Source organism: Mya arenaria, chromosome 8 (genome assembly GCF_026914265.1).
Source record: "Mya arenaria isolate MELC-2E11 chromosome 8, ASM2691426v1".
Lineage (NCBI taxonomy): Eukaryota > Metazoa > Mollusca > Bivalvia > Myida > Myidae > Mya > Mya arenaria.
Genome location: NC_069129.1, coordinates 23,838,202 through 23,857,082, shown reverse-complemented (window position 1 = coordinate 23,857,082; position 18,881 = coordinate 23,838,202). Strand labels below are relative to the sequence as shown.

Below are 18,881 nucleotides of genomic sequence, written 5' to 3'. Positions count from 1 at the left end.
ATTTGTTTTTGGGTGTGTGGAGCCACAGTCACTTAAAACTTCCATGTGATGACTGTTATGGATAATGATGATATTTTTTAAATGCTCAATAATATATAAGTTGTACCACAAATGAAGTTATAAAGATAATAATATATATATATATACATATAATGTTAGTATACATGTAACTCCCTTGCTTTCGGTGTGAGTATTTTGATTTTACATGCTTAAATCTTAACCCGGTAATTCTTGGCATTTTACACAACACAACTGTTTTTAGACACAAATTAAACTAGAGATGTTTGTCAACATTATGCTCCCCCATAAGCGACATGTTGTCAGGATTATTTGGACAATTGAATGAAATATGCATGGACCTCCAAGTGAAGTTTTAGGGCCATGGGTGCAGGCAGTGTCAAGTTATCACACAAGCTTTTTGCGTTCACTGTGACCTTGACCTTTGACCCCTAAAATTAATAGGGTCATCTACAGGTCAGGCCCAACCCCCTAGTCAAGTTTGATGATCATAGGTCCAGGCTTGGTTGAGATATCACTGTAAGAAGCTTTGATAACTTTTTCGTGTTAAAGGTCACTGTGACCTTGACCTTTGACCCGATGAAACCCAAAATCAAGAGTGGTCATCTACTGGTCAGGCCCAACCTTCATGTTAAGTTTGATGACCATAGGTCCTGGAATTGTCGAGTTTGCCTTCAAAGTCACTGTGACCTTGACCTTTGACCTGATGACCCCCAATATATGAAGGGGTCATCAACTGGTCAGGCCCAACCTACAAGTTAAGTTCGAGGGCCATGGGTGCAGGCATTGTCAAGTTATCACTTTGACAACCTTTTATCATTCAAGGTCGATGTGACCTTGACATTTGGCCTGATGACCCTCAAAATGAAAAGGGGTCATCTACTGCTCAGGCCGAACCTCCAAGTCAAGTTTGATGGCCATGGGTGAAGGCATTGTCGAGTTATCACTCGGACCACTTTTTATCATTCAAGGTCACTGTGACCTTAACCTTTGGCCTGATGAACCCCAAAATAAATAGGGGTCATCTACTGGTCAGACCCAACCTAAAATTTAAGATTGAGGGCCATTGGTGCAGGAATTGTCAAATTACCAATCGGACAACCCTCCATCATTTGTGACCTTGACCATTGACCCGATGACCCTTAAAATCAATAGGGGTCATCTACTGGTCAGGCCTAGCTTCCATGTCAAGTTTGATGACCATAGGTCTTGGCATTGTTGATAAATAACTCGGACAAGCTTTGAAATTCTTTTATCATTTCCTTTTACCATCACTCGGACAAGCTTTGGTCTACCGACGGACGGACGGACCGACATGTGCAAAGCAATATATCCCTCTTCTTCGAAGGGGGGCATAATAACCTATATAATTAGGTCATGTTGAATTGGTGTTTTTTCTTGGAAAAAATCTATATCTTGGCATTTCAAAAACTATATGTGGAAAAAACCTTCCATAACACAAATAAAAAGAGCCTTTACAATTATGTCATGTCCAATTGTTCCATTTTCAGTGAGATGATACTTTCTTCAGTGTTTTGAAGGACACATTTGTATACATATAGCTACTCTTAAAACGCTAGAGAGAGAGAGAGAGAGGGAGAAGGTGAGAGAGAGGGGGAGGGGGAGGGGGAGGTGAGGGAGAGGGAGAGAGAGTTCAATTGATGTTTTGATTTTGGGAAGACGATATTGCCTTTTGAAACACATGTTTATAAAGCTTGTCTAAAAGCGTTTGTTTTCGGTGGCCTTAGATTGCATATGCATTCCCTGATCTCTATTTGTGTTTCACAAACAAAAAATCGTAAATCCTGATAAAACACAAATAAAAGAGCCCTTAAAATTATGCATATTCAGTTGTTCTATTTTCGAGGAGATGATATTTTCTTCAGTGTTTCGAAGGACACACATATATAAAGCAAGTCTTAAAACGTTTGGCATTTCTAAATACAGATGTATTTCTTTTGTCTACTTCCGTTCCACAAAATACATATGTATGAAAGTATGTGTATCATTTAATGTGGTGATATTTTACAGACTTAGAACACAAGTGTTTCAGATTTCAACTCACCAACTATGGCTCGTACAACATGGAAAGCAGTCATCAAGAACATTCCTCCAACACGAAATGCTGTTCCAACTACTTGTCCTCCAATTATTAAAGCTGCAACAGACTTCATGTGACTGGCAAAGCAATCTACCATTGTTTGTGTCATTGTGTCATCATCTCTTTTCTAATATTCAGTAAAAAAAAAAAAAACGTTTTGAAATACAAACACGTATAATCTTGGATTTTTTTTTTTATTTACAATGAATAAAATATTTACATTTAATAATTGCATATTGAAGTTTGTTCAATCAATACATCAAAGAACACTTGGATGCTGTGATATTTTGTTGTTGTTGAAAAACATATATCCTACAACATTCATTCAAAGACAGAAGTTTGAAAGTAAATATATTACAAATAATGATAAATTTAATAAAATTCAAAATACCCTTTTTTGAATGGCTTGCTTGATTAAAAATATTATAATAAATCATTTGCTTTTCCTGGATGTATATAATTATAGTGCTTAATTTCATTTTTATATAAGTCATCATATGTATATAATTGTAATTGTAGCAAGCTAGACTGCAGACTTACTTTGAATAGTCCACTGGTACCAGCACTAGAATCGGGTACATCGTTCGACCCCGACGCTGTGAAAAAAAACTCAACACAGTTTTGTTTTGATATAGTTATAAAGTTGTCAAATAACTAAACCTTTCACCAAATTGAAGACTATAATTATACATATTGTTCATGTGTATCCAGAACCGGTCAGTATATATGACCTTAGGGCATACGTATGCCAGCTTGGCCTAGTTACCAGCACAAGGCCGAGGAAATGAATTCACAACGAAAGAAACATTGTAGCTTACATTAAGCTTTTAAATTCTATAGATACTGACATAAAAATTACAAAAATGCATGCATTGCTGTTAACGTCATATGAACAGTTATTCAAAATCATTCAAGTCATGTATAAGCAGATCACATTTTTAAAGAGTTAAATTGAATTGGTAAATAAACTTAATATTCTTAATTTATTATACATCATCAAATAAATTGCTAAAACTATACACCAAAACATCATGTAGCAATGCTGCGCAACTGCTATTCAATGGCATCGTGGAGAGGAAAATCAAGTTCTCCAGCACTGGTCACATGAGCGGAAACAAATTTCCACAGAGTATCTTATTTCAAAGATAGGAAAGGGGATATTTCGAATTATAAATTTGGAAATAATGACAATATCTTGCAGGCAAACAAAATGCATTTATTTGGTACCGTATAAAAAACAGTTCAAGGTGTTTGAAAATGTCTAAAACTTAAAGTGTGTAAAAGGGACACCAAAAAAGTTTATTTTCTGTAACGAATCTCAAGACAATTATTTAATAAAATGTTTAACTCTTGTAAAAATATATACCAAAATGTAAAAAAAAAAATTAGTCCGAGACGGGGTTCGAACCGGTGTCGCCAAAATTGCAGTCCAGCCTTGTATCCCCTTTGCTACGAAGACTTACTCTAAAACGTTGGAATATTTAAGCTATATACCTAACTTGGTATTATCACGTGATAACATCGACTAGCCAATCATGCATAAAAATGAATTCTACTAGGTATACATACCTAGTAATCTTTTTTAATGGAAAAATACAAAAAAACTGTGAAAAATAAATTATTTGTAAACTATGTGGTACTTCAGTTAGTTAGTTTCAATATATTGTACACATCGATACCAAGTTTATGTCAGTTTTCGACAATTTTCTTTATTTTCGCTATTTCATCATACGGTGTATAGTCCCTTTAACAACAGATTATGCCAACAATGACGTTTGAGAAAAATACTCACCTGAAGCACCATAATTGACCACAGCTCCAAAGTCTATCTCCTGTATCTTTTCAATTGTTTCTTGCTTTGGTTCTTTTCCCTCTGCATCTGAAGAAACATGAAACAATAAATATTTTATACACCATTAAAAAGCATGATTTAACTTTATAAAATTGTAAAGGGTCATTACCAGTAGTTTTGATGTTATTAACTACTTAAAGAATCATTTTGAAAAAAACATATCAATGTGACAAGTTTACACATAAAATTAATTTATAATGATAATCAAGAGCAGTCGCAGATTGCCATTAAGAACGGTATCAACTTTGCCTTTCGACAAAGTATAACAATGAACATTAACAAAGGGCAATAACTCAAAATATTCTACAGACAGAGTAAAGGTTCCTGTGCATTTTACTTTTCCTCAATGGGATCTATTTAAGGAATAAACAGCGTGATTGATTTCATTATCGGGGTATGAAAGCGTTTATATCTCCAATAATGACATCAATGACCAATTCATTACTTAATTTTACACCAATAGTTCATTATTTTTTTCCAGAATTGTAAGAAAATAATACTTTATTTCATTCAGGAAAACCTTACAGTTATTCTTTCTCACCCATCCTGTAAATAGAACAACCTGACCTGACACAAACAAAAACAAGATAAACAAGAGATGTTTGTCAAACATTATGCCCCAACCCTGAGCGCCATGTTGTCAGGAATTTTTGGACAATTGAATTAAATATGCATTGACTGAAATAGCAGTCTTAAGATTATGACCATTCAAAGTGTGAGGATAGTAGGTAGTTTTTAATCATGTTCAGATGATGACTGATATTTGCAGATAATCATGTATCCTCTAAGAAGCAGGGAATAAGTAAATATGACATAAATCTTAATGACCTATATGAGTTGTGATGTTCACCTTTGATTTGATGACTCAAAATCCATAGGAGTCGCCCCATACCTAAATGTCAAGCTGGACGGCCATGGGTGCAGGCAGACAATGCGAAAACTTTTTTTTCTTCACAGGACATTGGGAAAACTGAAAGTTTACCTGTCGCACCAAATTTTTACCTGTCGCAATGTTACAAACAGTATTCAGTTACATCAGCCTAAACCTTGATTTTAAGTCTCTTATTTAAATAAGTTTTGTAATTCCCCATTATAAGAGGTTTAGATCTTCTTGGTTAGATGTGTCCTACTATTATAAATTACAAAAAAGGAGCTAAACAGCAGGTCAAAAAAATCAATATTTCTGATCTTAAGTCATAATTTTTTTCCTCCCTTGCCTCCCAAAAAAACTCATATCCAGTTCGTCTACCCATGGAGCAGCTAGATCTTACTCTTTTAATTCATCTTTAAATAAAGATACCGTACGGTTATAAAATATAACGAATTATACTACAAGTCAAACTTAGACACAACATTTATGCAAAACAGAAATTAGAGTTCTTGTTATTGGCAATGTTAAACAGAGCGGAAAGAGTGTCAGCTCGGTATGTTCATCATCATATTTAAATTAACACGACTGCCGGGAACCACTTCACCGAAAAAAATTCATACGGAATTTTGTAATTTCCGAACATTTCTGTAAAATTCCGTCTATTAAAAGGTATTAGAGTACGAGCTGAAATTGGAACCTTACGTGTTTTTTTGGCTTTTACGGAAACATGTGCAAAACGGGGTTTACAAAAAGTGATACACGGTTTAACATGCTGAATAATCATGATATAATAATTAAAAATAAATCTGAACATTTATTTAGAAACTGAAAGTAAATTTTCCGAAAAATTAAACGGTGCTGACTGTAATTTTTCACCGGACATTGTGACTGACCAAAACAAAAGTTTCGTCGGTCAAAATGGAAATATATCGTACATGTCCGACTGTCCGACGGACATTTGCATTGTCTGTGCAGGCATTGTCGAGTTATCACACAGACTAGCTTTTTGCCTTCAATGTCACTGTGACCTTGTCCTTTGACCCTTTAAATCAATAGGGGTCATCTACTGGTCAGGCCCAACCTCCAAGTCAAGTTTGAGGGTCATGAGTGCAATCATTGGCGAGTTATCACAAGGACAACCTTTTCGCATTTAAGATCACTATGACCTTTGACCCGATGACCCCTTAAATTGATACGGGTCATCTACTGGTCATGACCAGCCTCCATGTCAAGTTTGATGACCATAGGTCCAGCATATATATATATATATGATATTATTGAATTATTTTTTTTTAGAAAGTCTTTTTACCTCTACTGGTTCATTTTCAACATCCTAATAAATTATGTGATGTAAAGTTTTTTTGATAATTGGAACTCGGAAATCATTGATTTTCATCACATTCAGAGACCAGTATGAAATAGTATCTGTCATGATTTATTGCAATAAATATTTACACCCATGGATTGATATTTCAGCCATTTTGGGTCTTTTGAAGGGAAAAAAAACTAATATTAACTAATTTTCCTAATTCGCAGGAGACTAAGACAGCTTTCTATTTTAACTGTAAAATTTCCCAATTTCGGCATTTTCATAACGCAAAATATCCCAAAATGTCTAGGGTCTTTTTCCCAAAATGGGCAGAAAAAGCCCTTATATATACGAGATAAAAGATACATGTTCTAGTATGTATAATACTGCACCTGCACTTCTATTCTTCTAAATCCTAAAAATTAAAATTAAAAACAACTTACCATTGGCAAATTGTTCGTCAAAGTATGTCACGGCCAAGTATTTGTTTCCAATATCTAGCAAAGCTGAAGCTAACAGCTCCTTTGGGTTCTCATCACAGTCAACCACAACATCATGCCACGCCTTCACCAGGCGAAATGTTTGCTCAGATATCTAAGAAAATAAATAAGTAATTTTACCTCATACAAATGTAATCAAATCATTTTTATTTAAGAAGAGGTTATGAAGATGCCTTGAGCAAAGGGTAACTAGTGAAATTTTTAAGCATGAGTTATGGAACTTGTTACACATGTGCCCATATTTTTTTCATTTATAAATGAGGTGAAATAGCGTGTTATTTCACCGCTGTTATTTACACTGCAGTGAAAATATAATGCACTGAAAATATAAATTTTATATATTAGAGATTTGGGTTTCTGTTTTGTTTAATACAAGTAATGTCAAATCACAACACTTTTTATATTTCATAATTTAAAGCATAAAAGAAACAGAAAAATTGTTGAATTTTGGAGTAGGATAGAAATGTATTTCACTTGTGATCACATAAAATTTTAATAAATTATATATATATTGTATTTACGACTCATGCTCAAATACTTACACCCTGAAATGATCTCACAAGCATATCATACTGTCTCTGTTCAAAGTTCAGAAATAGAGCCAATTGGTGAAAATCTTTACCTGAAAGGATATACCGGTACATAAATGCACGATTGTATAGAAGTGTCACAGAAACATGACAAATGCCCACAATTGGACCTTGGTGGATAAATAAGATCAAATATACATGTTGAATATGCCTTCAAATCGCTCTTTACAGATCTGTGAATATTAATTGAATTCCTATCAACATGTAAAAATGTATGGCAGTGATACAAACTAAGAAATACATATTTGTGCAACAATGGCTTCCCAATGGGACCTTGATCTTTAAGATGACAACAATTATGTCATGGGCGACACACCTTCCAATTAAGTTCTATGTATTTTCATAAATAGCAAGAGCTGTCACAGTTAGTGAGGAATGCCCCAAAAGTGCCATCCAGTTCAATGGAGTATGCCATTATTAATATGCCTTCATTCAGGATGAGATTACATAAACAATAAGCATATACCCCAGACACTGCAATAGTCGACCCGAAGTGTGGGGGAGTGATGAAGTAAGATGTAGGCTAAGGTACACTGGTCTTGCAATCAACACATCTTCTTTATGTACCGAACTCATGTGCCAATATATTTTTATAATCCCTCGGTGCATGACAAAGTTACAACTCAAAAAGGACCAACTACATAAATGTGCATATATTGTCCGATTGTTGCAAAAAGGTACCAAACAACATTTTGACCAAAACTGACTTTTCACTATTATTAGTTAGAAATAACTTATTTCTACCTTGTCTAAAAAAATCTCCCCTGAATATTGAATATTGACTGAGATATGTGTTTGTGCAGTTTAGTACCAAGTGAAATTGGTGCTTTTGATTGGTGGAAAAAGGTACCATATGCCATCTGGTGTATGCAAGAAGGTGCTATAAGACACAATGACATGGTACCTTTCTGCATTGAAATATTTTTACACATTAGATATATTTTTACACAAAGAGGAGCCTTATGGCATGTGGTACCTTATTGCATGAAATGATTCTAAAGCATTAGATACATATTGCAATGTAAAAGGGAGCCATATGACTTGTGGTACCTTCTTGCATAAAATGATTTTAACTAAATAAGTTTACAAAGTGTGCAATAAGTGACCTAGTGGCATATGGTTCTTTTTTGCATAAATGATTAAGACTAAAATGTTAATATTTTACAATATATGTTTATATGGTACCTTTATGAACTGATAGCAATTAACAATTTTTTACTAATTAATACTGATAACCTTGATATCATGTAACAAGTGTCCGGTAAGTTATTGTCACTTTTTGTGGGATTATAGAAACACCAGATGTTGGTGACTTCACATTCGAGAAGTGTAATTTGTTCATAAGGACAGAAGATTAAGAAGGGTCAGATATGGATACCATAACAAATGTAAGTATTGTTTTCTGTCATCTACAAAACAAAATTAAGTAATAATGATTATAACTTTATTTGGGGTGCGTTGAATATAACTAAATATATTACTTGTCTGTAAAGTAATGGTATTTTGGATTTATCCATTCTACCAGTAATTTGCATTGCGATATGTATTATGGAATGTGTATTTAGGATAATATACATCTAAAAAAAAAAATTTAAAATTTAGTAAGGTAGTTATAACAAAATTATGTTTCAGTAAGATTACATGGTAAGATGTAAGATATCTACTACACAGAATTCAATATGTGGAGATACTATAGCATCAAAAAGAACTATTTATAACAGGCCTGTTATACAGAATTTCAAATCTGAAAATGATTTTTAATAAACAGATATACAAAGGTGTGAAGGACTGAGGTAACCTGTCAAATTAAGATTAATAGATCCAAGTGAAGAAGGTTACACTGACATTGATCTTGATGAAACTTACAAACCAAGCAAGGATCTTTTTACTTCCAATGATACAGAAAATGAGACTGTATAAGGAAACATTAAACGGAAAACAGAGGTTTTAGCGTGGAAATTCATGGAAGAACTTTCGGAAACATATCAAGATCTAGCAAATGAAGACTCCAATAAAAGTTAAGCGGGAAAGAACACAGAGAGATGTCCATCAAAAACTAATGAACAGTATAACACTCTCACAAAATAGGAGATGCAAACAGACAATAAAATTAATAATTAGAGCCACCTGGAAAGAGCAAAGCGTATGAGTATAAAGTTAAATACAGTGCAAACAATTGTACGACAGTCACTCATATCAAGACTGTATAACTTTCTTGTCAGCAATGAACTTAAGCCAGCTAATGTCCAGGGAGATGGAAACTGCCTTTCCAGAGCACCAAAAGAAAGATAAAATGAATTTATAACTGATGATGTATCAGAAAGAAGTAAAAACCTGTGTAACATTATGTTGAAAACCAGTGAACATTCTGTTCAAACAAGCCCATAGGGTACCACAGTTCACCAGAGAAATCAAAAAGTTAAGAACAATCTTACAATCTTTGTTCTACAAGCCAAAACAGGACCAATGTTTCGTGCAATTGGATTACCGGTATATAGAAGGTAGCAAGCAGATGGTAGTACTAATGAAAACTTGACCAAAGAATACGAAGACTTTCAGTTAAATAAAGTAAAAGAAATAGAAGAGAAGGAAAAGGTCAAAGAGAGAGCAAAAGCTTTCAGTAGTGTTTACGTTGATACGTTGGACTCACATGCAGTGCTTTAAAGGCCTTACAACTCTCTTTTCATAAGTCAGTGAGCTAAGCTACTGTATAAAACTATGTGACCATTTGACCATTTATTTGTTGCAAAATAAACAAGTATTTTGTCACCTTTGGAACAAGACCCAGTACAAACGGGGCTCCTCCGAGGTAGCTACATGTCTCATAAAAACACTATGTAAGTATGTTAAAAAGGTTATGTGGAAGAGATTGTGTACATCTCTGACAAAACAGAAATCAGTATGTAATATTATCCATTCTGTTCACACTTCCTTGTGTCAGGACAATCTCAAATGGAATGTGATTCTGTTCACTCAACTATAGAAACAGCAAAAAAAACGTCTGTGTGTTCGTCGCAATGGATTACACGAAAGACAAACCTGTATGTTGTGGTTCCAAACAAATTCAACCATGTGGTAGACTACAAGAAATTGTGAAAATACTGTCCAAACTTAAAAGTGTCAACCTCTGGTATGCGCAGAAAGTGGCTACATGTTAAATTGAGTTAGGTAAGAAAATACTCACCCAAAAGTGTATTTATGAACTATTCACTTGAAATGGACTCATTTCTAGAGATAGCTATACCAACCATAACAAGGTAGACAGAAAGGAGATCATTTCTTCACCTCTCACTTAATGTCAGCATAACAAACATAGATGTTGTGCCAGTCATCAGACGATGAAGATATTGATGATAAAGAAACAGGAGTATTTCAATATGAACAGATTCATTTTTCATACTGGTGTAATTATTATGATAACCGTTAGTACATTTACACTGAACTGGGATTAATAATCATGATTATTCCAACTGAGGTTTATGCAACTTACAAGGTACTAATTGCCATATGTCTCCTTTTCACATTATTTTGTTTTACCTTATCACTTTATGCAAGAAGGTACCATGATACAAAATTAACTAATTAACCTTAATTATCCATTGTATTGATATGCAATTCAATGAACAATTTAAATAAACCATTTCAGATAAGTGATAAAAGATTCAAAGTCGCAAAATAATTTTCTGATTTTTTAGAACCTTTAAACTCAATTTATTCGAAAGTATGAAAATGTCGCTTGGTACCTTTTTGCACCAATGGGATGATATAAAGCATTTCTTAATGAATAAACTTAAGTATGACCGTGAACTTTGAGGTAGGGCCGTGGGTCTTGCTCATGAAACATTGCCTTTATGTACCAAACACACATGTATGAATTTATTTTAACACCCCTGTGCACATACCACATTTTCAGCTCAGACACTGATACTTTAGCTATGTGTTTATATGTAGCATACCTTTATGATTTAACTCCAAGAGCGACCTTGAACCTTTTGGTAGGAACATGGGTCATTCACGCAGCATGTCATCTTTATGTACAGAACACATGTGAAAATATTTTTTAAATCCCTCTCTGAATGACAAAGTAACAGACCGGAGAAGGAAAACCAGGGAACATAATTAAAACAAAATATTAATGAGCACGAAGCAATGCCTTGCAGTCCATCTAGTACAACATTGACCTCAAAATGTGGCCTTGATCTTTGAGATAGGAGCACATTTCTTTTTTGCAACACACATCATCTACAATGATGAGAAATATGATTGAGTTCTTTTTTGTTGTTGTGATTTTCACCACTCAGATAAAAGCATGGATTTCATGCACGGCACATCTACTTATGGTTCTCTTAACTTATGTGCAGTTTTATTCAATTATCACTAATAATAACCAAGTCATGCCTGTGACAAAAAGTATTGCTACATGTATGAAGTCCATTGACCTTCATGTGTGACCTTGAGCATTGAAACAAGAGCATGGATTTAAATCATCAATACAGCTTATCATGGTACTCTGCAATTTCCTCAAGTTAAATTCAATTCTCATTAAATGTGACCTTCACAGTTGCGATAAGAGCATCAACTTTTTAGCATGATAGACCTTTCTATGGTGCTGAACAATTCTTGGAGGTTTGATTAAATTCTCCCATTAACTTTTAAAATGTTATGGCTGAGACATGTAATATTGATATGAAGTCCATATTATAACATAAGTCTATATAACATTGACCTCCAAGTGTGACCTTGACATTTGAGTTAAGAGCATTAATATAATGTTAGTAAAACCTTACAATATTGGATTACTATTATGTGATGTTTTAATGAAATCCCATCAAAAATAAAGCTCTTGCTGAGACAAGATTGTAATGGACAGACAAACAAATAGAGACAGTAGGTGAGACAGTATCTTTCAGGTTTACACGGAATCCTAGCATTTTTCACATGTATGTCCTTCTTTTTCTTCTTTTGAATGTACTTATACTTAACAAGACATTTAACTAGTTATAGTGTAGTAATTTGACCATAGCTAAGTCACACAAAAATGTACTAAATATCTATATCAAATAATAACATACATGTACAACAGTACAACATATTTTCAGTTTCAGGTACCTATATTTTGACTAAATTTCTTAATTTCCCTATCAGGCATGGCATTTGATCTCAATGGCCTTGGCTTCTGATTGACCTCTCTGTTTCCATGGAAATCACCTCCACCACATTCTTGTCTCGACATAGTTGCTGGTTGAGGGGGAGGGGCTGTAAAAATAAAGCAAGGTGCACTTTTTACATAAGAATACGCATTTTACAATCAAAAGTGGCATAATTTAACTTGCAGATGGACAAATTAGGTCAACTCTTGACAAAAGCTGGATCATTCGAAGAATAATGGTGGCTATTCTATTCATGTTGGCGTTTTGTTCAAGTTTTATGGCATGATGGGATTTTTACTCATATCTTGAATACCGTTTTTTTCAATTGACTTGATGATTCTAAATACAACTTCTAGCCCTTGCTTGTCTTAGTTTGTTTAAAAACAGAAACAACTATTTGGCATATTATTATCAATCTCTAGATTGAAAACAAAATACGTGACACTGGAATAGAAGTAGTAGCCAATTCTTTGGATTCATTTAGACAAAAATAGAAGCCTTTAAGGTTTAAGAAATATTTTTCCCTACACAACAGTAATATACTTAAAATTTTAAAATAAGTTTGTAAGTTGCCAATGATTATTTGGCTACTGGTTGTGCTAACAGTTAGCAAAAAGTACAAAGACTTCCCAACCTTATAATGCTCTCAGGATGTCTAAGACAAATCCTTATATAACTACAGACATGCTTATTTTTGAACAGCTTACTTGCATGGTTAATGTTGTGTTAGATTGATGTCTGGACTTTTGCAAGGATGAATTCTAATAACATAAAATGCTAGAAGTGCAATTAGTACTAATTTACAGCACGGGCAGAATTTGAGTCAATACATGTATAAACAGCAGTGGTCGAAATTAAAACAAGCCCCTAGGCCCTGCAGTGGTAAAATGTTTTCCAGGCTAGCTCAAATTCTGAATTTTATTTTTGATGCCAAGCAATAGTATAAGAATTTGGGCTTGTTCATCCAAAATTCTAATTTCAATGACTGAAATGGATGCCAGGATATTTTAAGAAATTATGTATTGGCAGACTCATGGATTTCACATTCATATTTCATCAGTAAAAACATTGAGATTAAAATAAACAAGTAGGAGACCAGTTCTCGGACATTTCTTTATTTTTTGTGATTTTTTCTGTTTAAATAATTCAAAATCAAGTAAATAAACAACAACAAAAAATGTTTGTTTCTTTGGCTCTGTCTGAATGAGGTGTGTAAAAGGGGTTCAAATTCAAATTTAAAAGTATTAGTTCTAAGATGCTTCCCAAAATTAATAAAATTAATAACAAAACTGGTGTAAAAGTGGAAAATTTAAATCCCTTTTGTCTGATAACTATAAATAGCAGAGGGAGAAGTTTCCAATAAACAAGAACTACCCCTTTCCAACCATCCACAACCATGACGTCATATACAACCCACAAACATTTACGAAGTATTAAATCCCAGCGTACAAACCACCTTGAATAGTCTATTGTATGTACTTATGAAAATTTATGGGGTTTCCGGGTTTAAAGCTGCACACTCACAGATACCGTTTGTACAACCTTTTTTTTTTGCCTTAGAAAGAGCAAATTTTTGCGTAAATATCTGCAAACCAATGATAAAAGATTGATTGATTGATGTCAAAAGATCAGATCGCAGCTTTTCATATTTCTGTAAAAAAAAATATGTTTTATAACTTAAAGCTGCACTCTCACAGATTTTACCGTTTTTCCAACTTTTTTATTTTTTGTCTTGGAATTATCATTTTTTTGCGTATCTGCTAACAAGTGATGAAAGACTGCTGACAAAATAGCAGATCGCAGATTTTCATATTTCCATTCAAAATTTAATGTTTTATGGCTTAAACCGTTACTAACGGTTTAAGAAAGATGCATAAAACATCAATTTTGGGACGGAAATATGAAAAGCGCGATCTGATCTTTTGTCAGCAGTCTTTTATCACTGGTTTGAAGATATTTATGCAAAAATTTGCTCGTTCCACGACAACAAAAAAAGTTGTCAAAACGTTCAATCTGTGAGAGTGCAGCTTTAAACCATTACTCACTCACTAACAGTTAGAAAAATGCATAAAACATCAGTTTTTGTACTTAAATAAAAAATCGGCAATCTCATTTTTTGTCAGCAGTCTTATATATATAACTGGTTGCCAGGCATATTCTCAACAATTGGCTTGTTCCAAGACAAAAATTCAAAAAGTTGTCAATACGCTCAATCTGTGAGAGTGCAGCTTTAAGCCACCCCACACCCCTCCTCCAGACTTCCCCCACCCCTCTCCAACCACCACCAACTGCGGCATAGAACCCACGAACACAATGAAGAATCGCGGTGTACAAATCACATCGAAGACTCTATTGTATCAGTCTTTGCCTTAAAAAAAATTTCAGCACTTGCAGGTAATTGAAGTAAGAAAACCACATGACCCAAAACAGTTTTACTTGCCCAAAATAATAATAAAAAAAAAAAACGCAACAAAAATAAATTGTAGTGATCATTTATTCCCTCAAGGATAACAGCAAATTGAAAACAAGGTTTTCATTCATCTCAAAGTCATCATCACCACCATCCTCATCAGAATCATCCAAATAGTTAAAATTCATCATTTAGTAACCAAACCACAAACGAGAGAAGTATTCCATTAATAAGGGTCCACGTGTCGGGCAGATGCTTAGAAGCTAATAAATTTATTATTTAATTAAAAAGCCTCTAAGCATCGGGCAGACGCTTAGATGCTTATTAAATGAATACTACAAATGCTGAGCATGCGGAATGCTGTGACGTCACAAAATCATATCTAAATACAGGGCTTTCAACAGGGTCTGAAACCCAAGAGTCAATGACTCTTGAAATCTGATTTTCAAGAGTAAATAAGTTGTTCAAGAGTCATTGTCCATTTGTTTGTTTTTTAATTTTGTTGTCATTCTGCGTAAATAATAGGTCTCATCTGTCATAAGATTGAATTGCAAGGTACATGTACATAATAATCTATACTTCATTAAATAGTTTACATAACTTTAAAAATAATATCAATTTCCAGTGTTTTATAAAGATCTGCTGTATACCGGTAAGTTTCACTGTTCATTCTGTAAAAATCTCAAGCACAACAAAAAATAATCAATATTACTTTTAATAGAATACCTTGCCTCATTTCCTTTTCTTAGGGGGTTAAAAAAATCCCATCTAGTCAAAACTTGGAAAAATATGTTCTGACGCTGACAAACGTATTATTTATTTAATTCATGTTCGTTATGTAACCCAATGCATCCTTGTCAACTTCCAAAATGCACCAGCAATTGTTTTGTTGCAACAACATCTATCTTACTTTTACTTTCAGTTTCAATTTAACGTTTTTCTTTTTTTCTGGAAGTAAACAAAAAAATTCAACATTCCTAAAAATTGACAATATTGCAACATTGTATTTTTCATAAATGGCATAACCATTACTGTTAGACAATACTGTTTTGTTATAAACTTAACTGTAACACTGACAACGATTTACGAAGTTCTTCTTTCACTTTCATTAAAATTGACCAGAAGCTAGCGTGCACATGTTTCCCACGCTTTTTAGACCATGTGCTACGAAAAATGTTTATTTTCCTGTCACACATTAAACACTTATATAAATATTTTTTTTAATTAACCCGAGATATAAATAAACAACTTAAAATGAATGAATAAAATAAATTTTAGCATTGTTGTTTTTCAAAACCATCGTTCTTAGCAAAAAAGCGGAAGATGTCCCTTAATTTGCATAATAAAGGGGAGTTAATATTACATCAATGAGTTTGAGTGCTGCTAATTGACACGGTTTGTAACCGATCAGCTTCCATACCGATAATCACTTGTCACTTCGAGTGTTAATTGCTCTTGCGGATTAAACAAAGATTCAGATCATGCATTGAGGCTCCTTTCAGGTGATACCGACTCTCACATTGAAATTCTCGCGGGTCGAAACTGATGCATACTACAAATTTATGATGCGTCAATTTCGAGTCATTTACCATTTCTGTGCATCAAACCCAATATATACGAAAGCAAATATTTAGAAAGTTCATTCTGGATTTGAGAATTGTTGCTGAAGAAATTATGAAAACTGAGGGATTTAAATTGCGGAAAAATGAACTTGTCCGTTCAGGCAACCACCTGGGTATTTTGACTTGTCTGAAACAGTATTTACTTGTTCCGGGCTTCGGGTAACCCAGTTATGCACCAGTCAATTGTAACCACGGCTCCCCCAGGTCCGGGGAATATCGGGGACTTTGCCTTTTTGTCCAGCCAACCCCGGGTAAAATCCCCGCACTGCGGACACGAACAGATGGTAAAATCCCCTCCAAATGCCCCCCAGGGACCCTAGGTAAGTCCCAGGCCCTGCTATATTTTGCGCGAAAAACAAAAACACCGCATTCACCAGACAATGCAGGGCCACCTGAAAGGTAAAAACATGGCAAATTCCCCCGGACCGTGGTTACAATTGACTGGTGCATTACGACGAAGACTGTTGTATGATATTATGAAAATTTACGGGGCTTCCGCGTTTTAGCCACCCCCAACACCTCCTCCGACTTACCCCACTTCTCTCCAACCACCACGGACTACGTGATACAACCCAGGAACACAATGAAGTATTAAATACTGGCGTACAAACCACCTTCAATTCTCAATTGCAAATACTAATGAAGATTTACGTGGTTTCCGGGCAGAATTGCTTCCTGAATGTGTAATTTGATAACCTTTGATACGTTCAAAAGTATTGTTTATCTCCCCCTATCGATCGTTTTCTATTTGCTACGTAATCTCCGCAAGAGAAGAGTATTAATTGGGTGGTGCGAAAACCCGGTACCCGGTATCGATACTGGGAAAACTCGGTATCACAATTTATGATTCGTTATATTGATACCGGGGTTTTCGTCACAGTCGGTACCTGGTAATATAATTTTATAATTTGATGTCAAATAAAGATGTCCATCCTGATGAGAAAAGTGGGAAGTATGTTGAGGATTTCGACAATAATGCCAATAATGACCCTATGGTTGATAGTTTGGATGAACCTATATCTGATCAGGAAATTATTAAATAGCTGTGAAGAAATTGGGTGTTAATAAAGCTTGTTTTCTCGATAATATTCTGTATGAGTATTCTAAGTCATGTCACCAGTTATAATTAATCCCCTATTCTTCAATTAAATAGTTGATAAGCGATATTTTCCCAGTAGTTGGGCTACATGAGCCATAATTCTAATTTATAAAAAGTGAAAGCCAACGGACCCAAATAATTATAGAGGTATTACACTAAAAAGCCGTTTTGTTAAACTATTAACAGTTATATTAAATGACCGGCTTAAAAAGTGGGCAAAAGAGCACGATATTTTGACAGGTGCTCGGTTTGGTTTAAAAAGTAATAATAGTACGGTTGACCCTGTGTTTATACATATACTTATCTCTCGTATACAAAGGCAATTAAGTACATGTAAGAAGAAGAACCGATAGAGGGCGGTTTAAACTTATCAAACTTGATATAGATGGAAAGTTTTTAGCTCGACTATTCGAAGAATAGGTGGGCTATACTACTCGCCCCGGCGTCGGCGTCCGGTTAAAGTTTTAGGGCAAGTTGGGTGGGATTTTCACTTAAAACTCCAATACCATTCATTCAATTTACTTAATACTTCACACAGTTGTTCAGAGCCATCACATTTTGAGGTAAGATAACTCCATATTATCTTTTATACAAATTATGGCCCCTGATTGACTATGGAACTTAGGTTAAAGTTTTAGGGCAGGTTGGGATATTTATTAATTACTTCTATACCCTTCATACAATTGACTTAATACTTCACACAATTGTTCAGGACCATCATCCAATGAGGTTACATAACTCCATATTATCCTTAACAAGTTATGGCCCCTGATTGACTTAGGTTAAAGTTTTAGGCAAGTAAAAGTTAAAGGCAAGTTGGGATTTTAATAAAAAAAACTTCTATACCGTTCATTCAATGCACTTACTAAAATTCAAAATTATTTACGACCATCTTACAACAAGAAACATAACTCCAATTTAACCCTAAATACAAATTATGGCCCTTGGATTTGTTTATTTTTAATTTCTTTTGAAAGACATATTTGTATATTCTTAACCACATTTTCATAATGGGAAATCAAGTTATTTGAATGGCTTGCGTCATTGTTTGGGCGGGCTGGTGGGAGGGCAGCATCAAAGTCACCTTATGTATCGAATAATTTTAGTTAGGTTTAACATAAAGAGACCAAACTTGGTAATATTACATCATTATTGTATTCACTTCAAAGTCAAAGCGGCGTAGTCGAGCGCGCTGTCTAACGACGGCTCTTGTTGTCTTTGCTGCGGTCCATGTATAGTGAGATGAAAATGTATATTAAACATCATGATTCTTTGTCAGATTTCTATGACAGTAATATTGGCTTGTTTCAAGGGAAGATAGATAGATTCATTCGGGTATATATATATATGTCATATATG

General features: G+C 34.3%; 1 protein-coding gene across 2 annotated transcripts in view; it reads right to left on the bottom strand.

The window, feature by feature from the left end:
* Positions 1 to 17,160, bottom strand: part of LOC128242753 (uncharacterized) — a 30,154-nt gene extending 12,994 nt beyond the window's left edge. For both annotated transcript variants that reach the window (XM_052960028.1, XM_052960029.1), the window contains exons 1-7: positions 16,957 to 17,160; positions 12,351 to 12,497; positions 7,194 to 7,273; positions 6,595 to 6,745; positions 3,912 to 3,998; positions 2,660 to 2,715; positions 2,084 to 2,246 (exon numbers count right to left, since the gene is read on the bottom strand). In XM_052960028.1, coding sequence (XP_052815988.1) covers positions 2,084 to 2,246; positions 2,660 to 2,715; positions 3,912 to 3,998; positions 6,595 to 6,745; positions 7,194 to 7,273; positions 12,351 to 12,474 — 661 coding nt within the window. In that variant the 5' untranslated portion in view covers positions 12,475 to 12,497; positions 16,957 to 17,160. The remainder of the gene's footprint in view (positions 1 to 2,083; positions 2,247 to 2,659; positions 2,716 to 3,911; positions 3,999 to 6,594; positions 6,746 to 7,193; positions 7,274 to 12,350; positions 12,498 to 16,956) is intronic.
* Between the last annotated feature and the right edge of the window lie 1,721 nt (positions 17,161 to 18,881).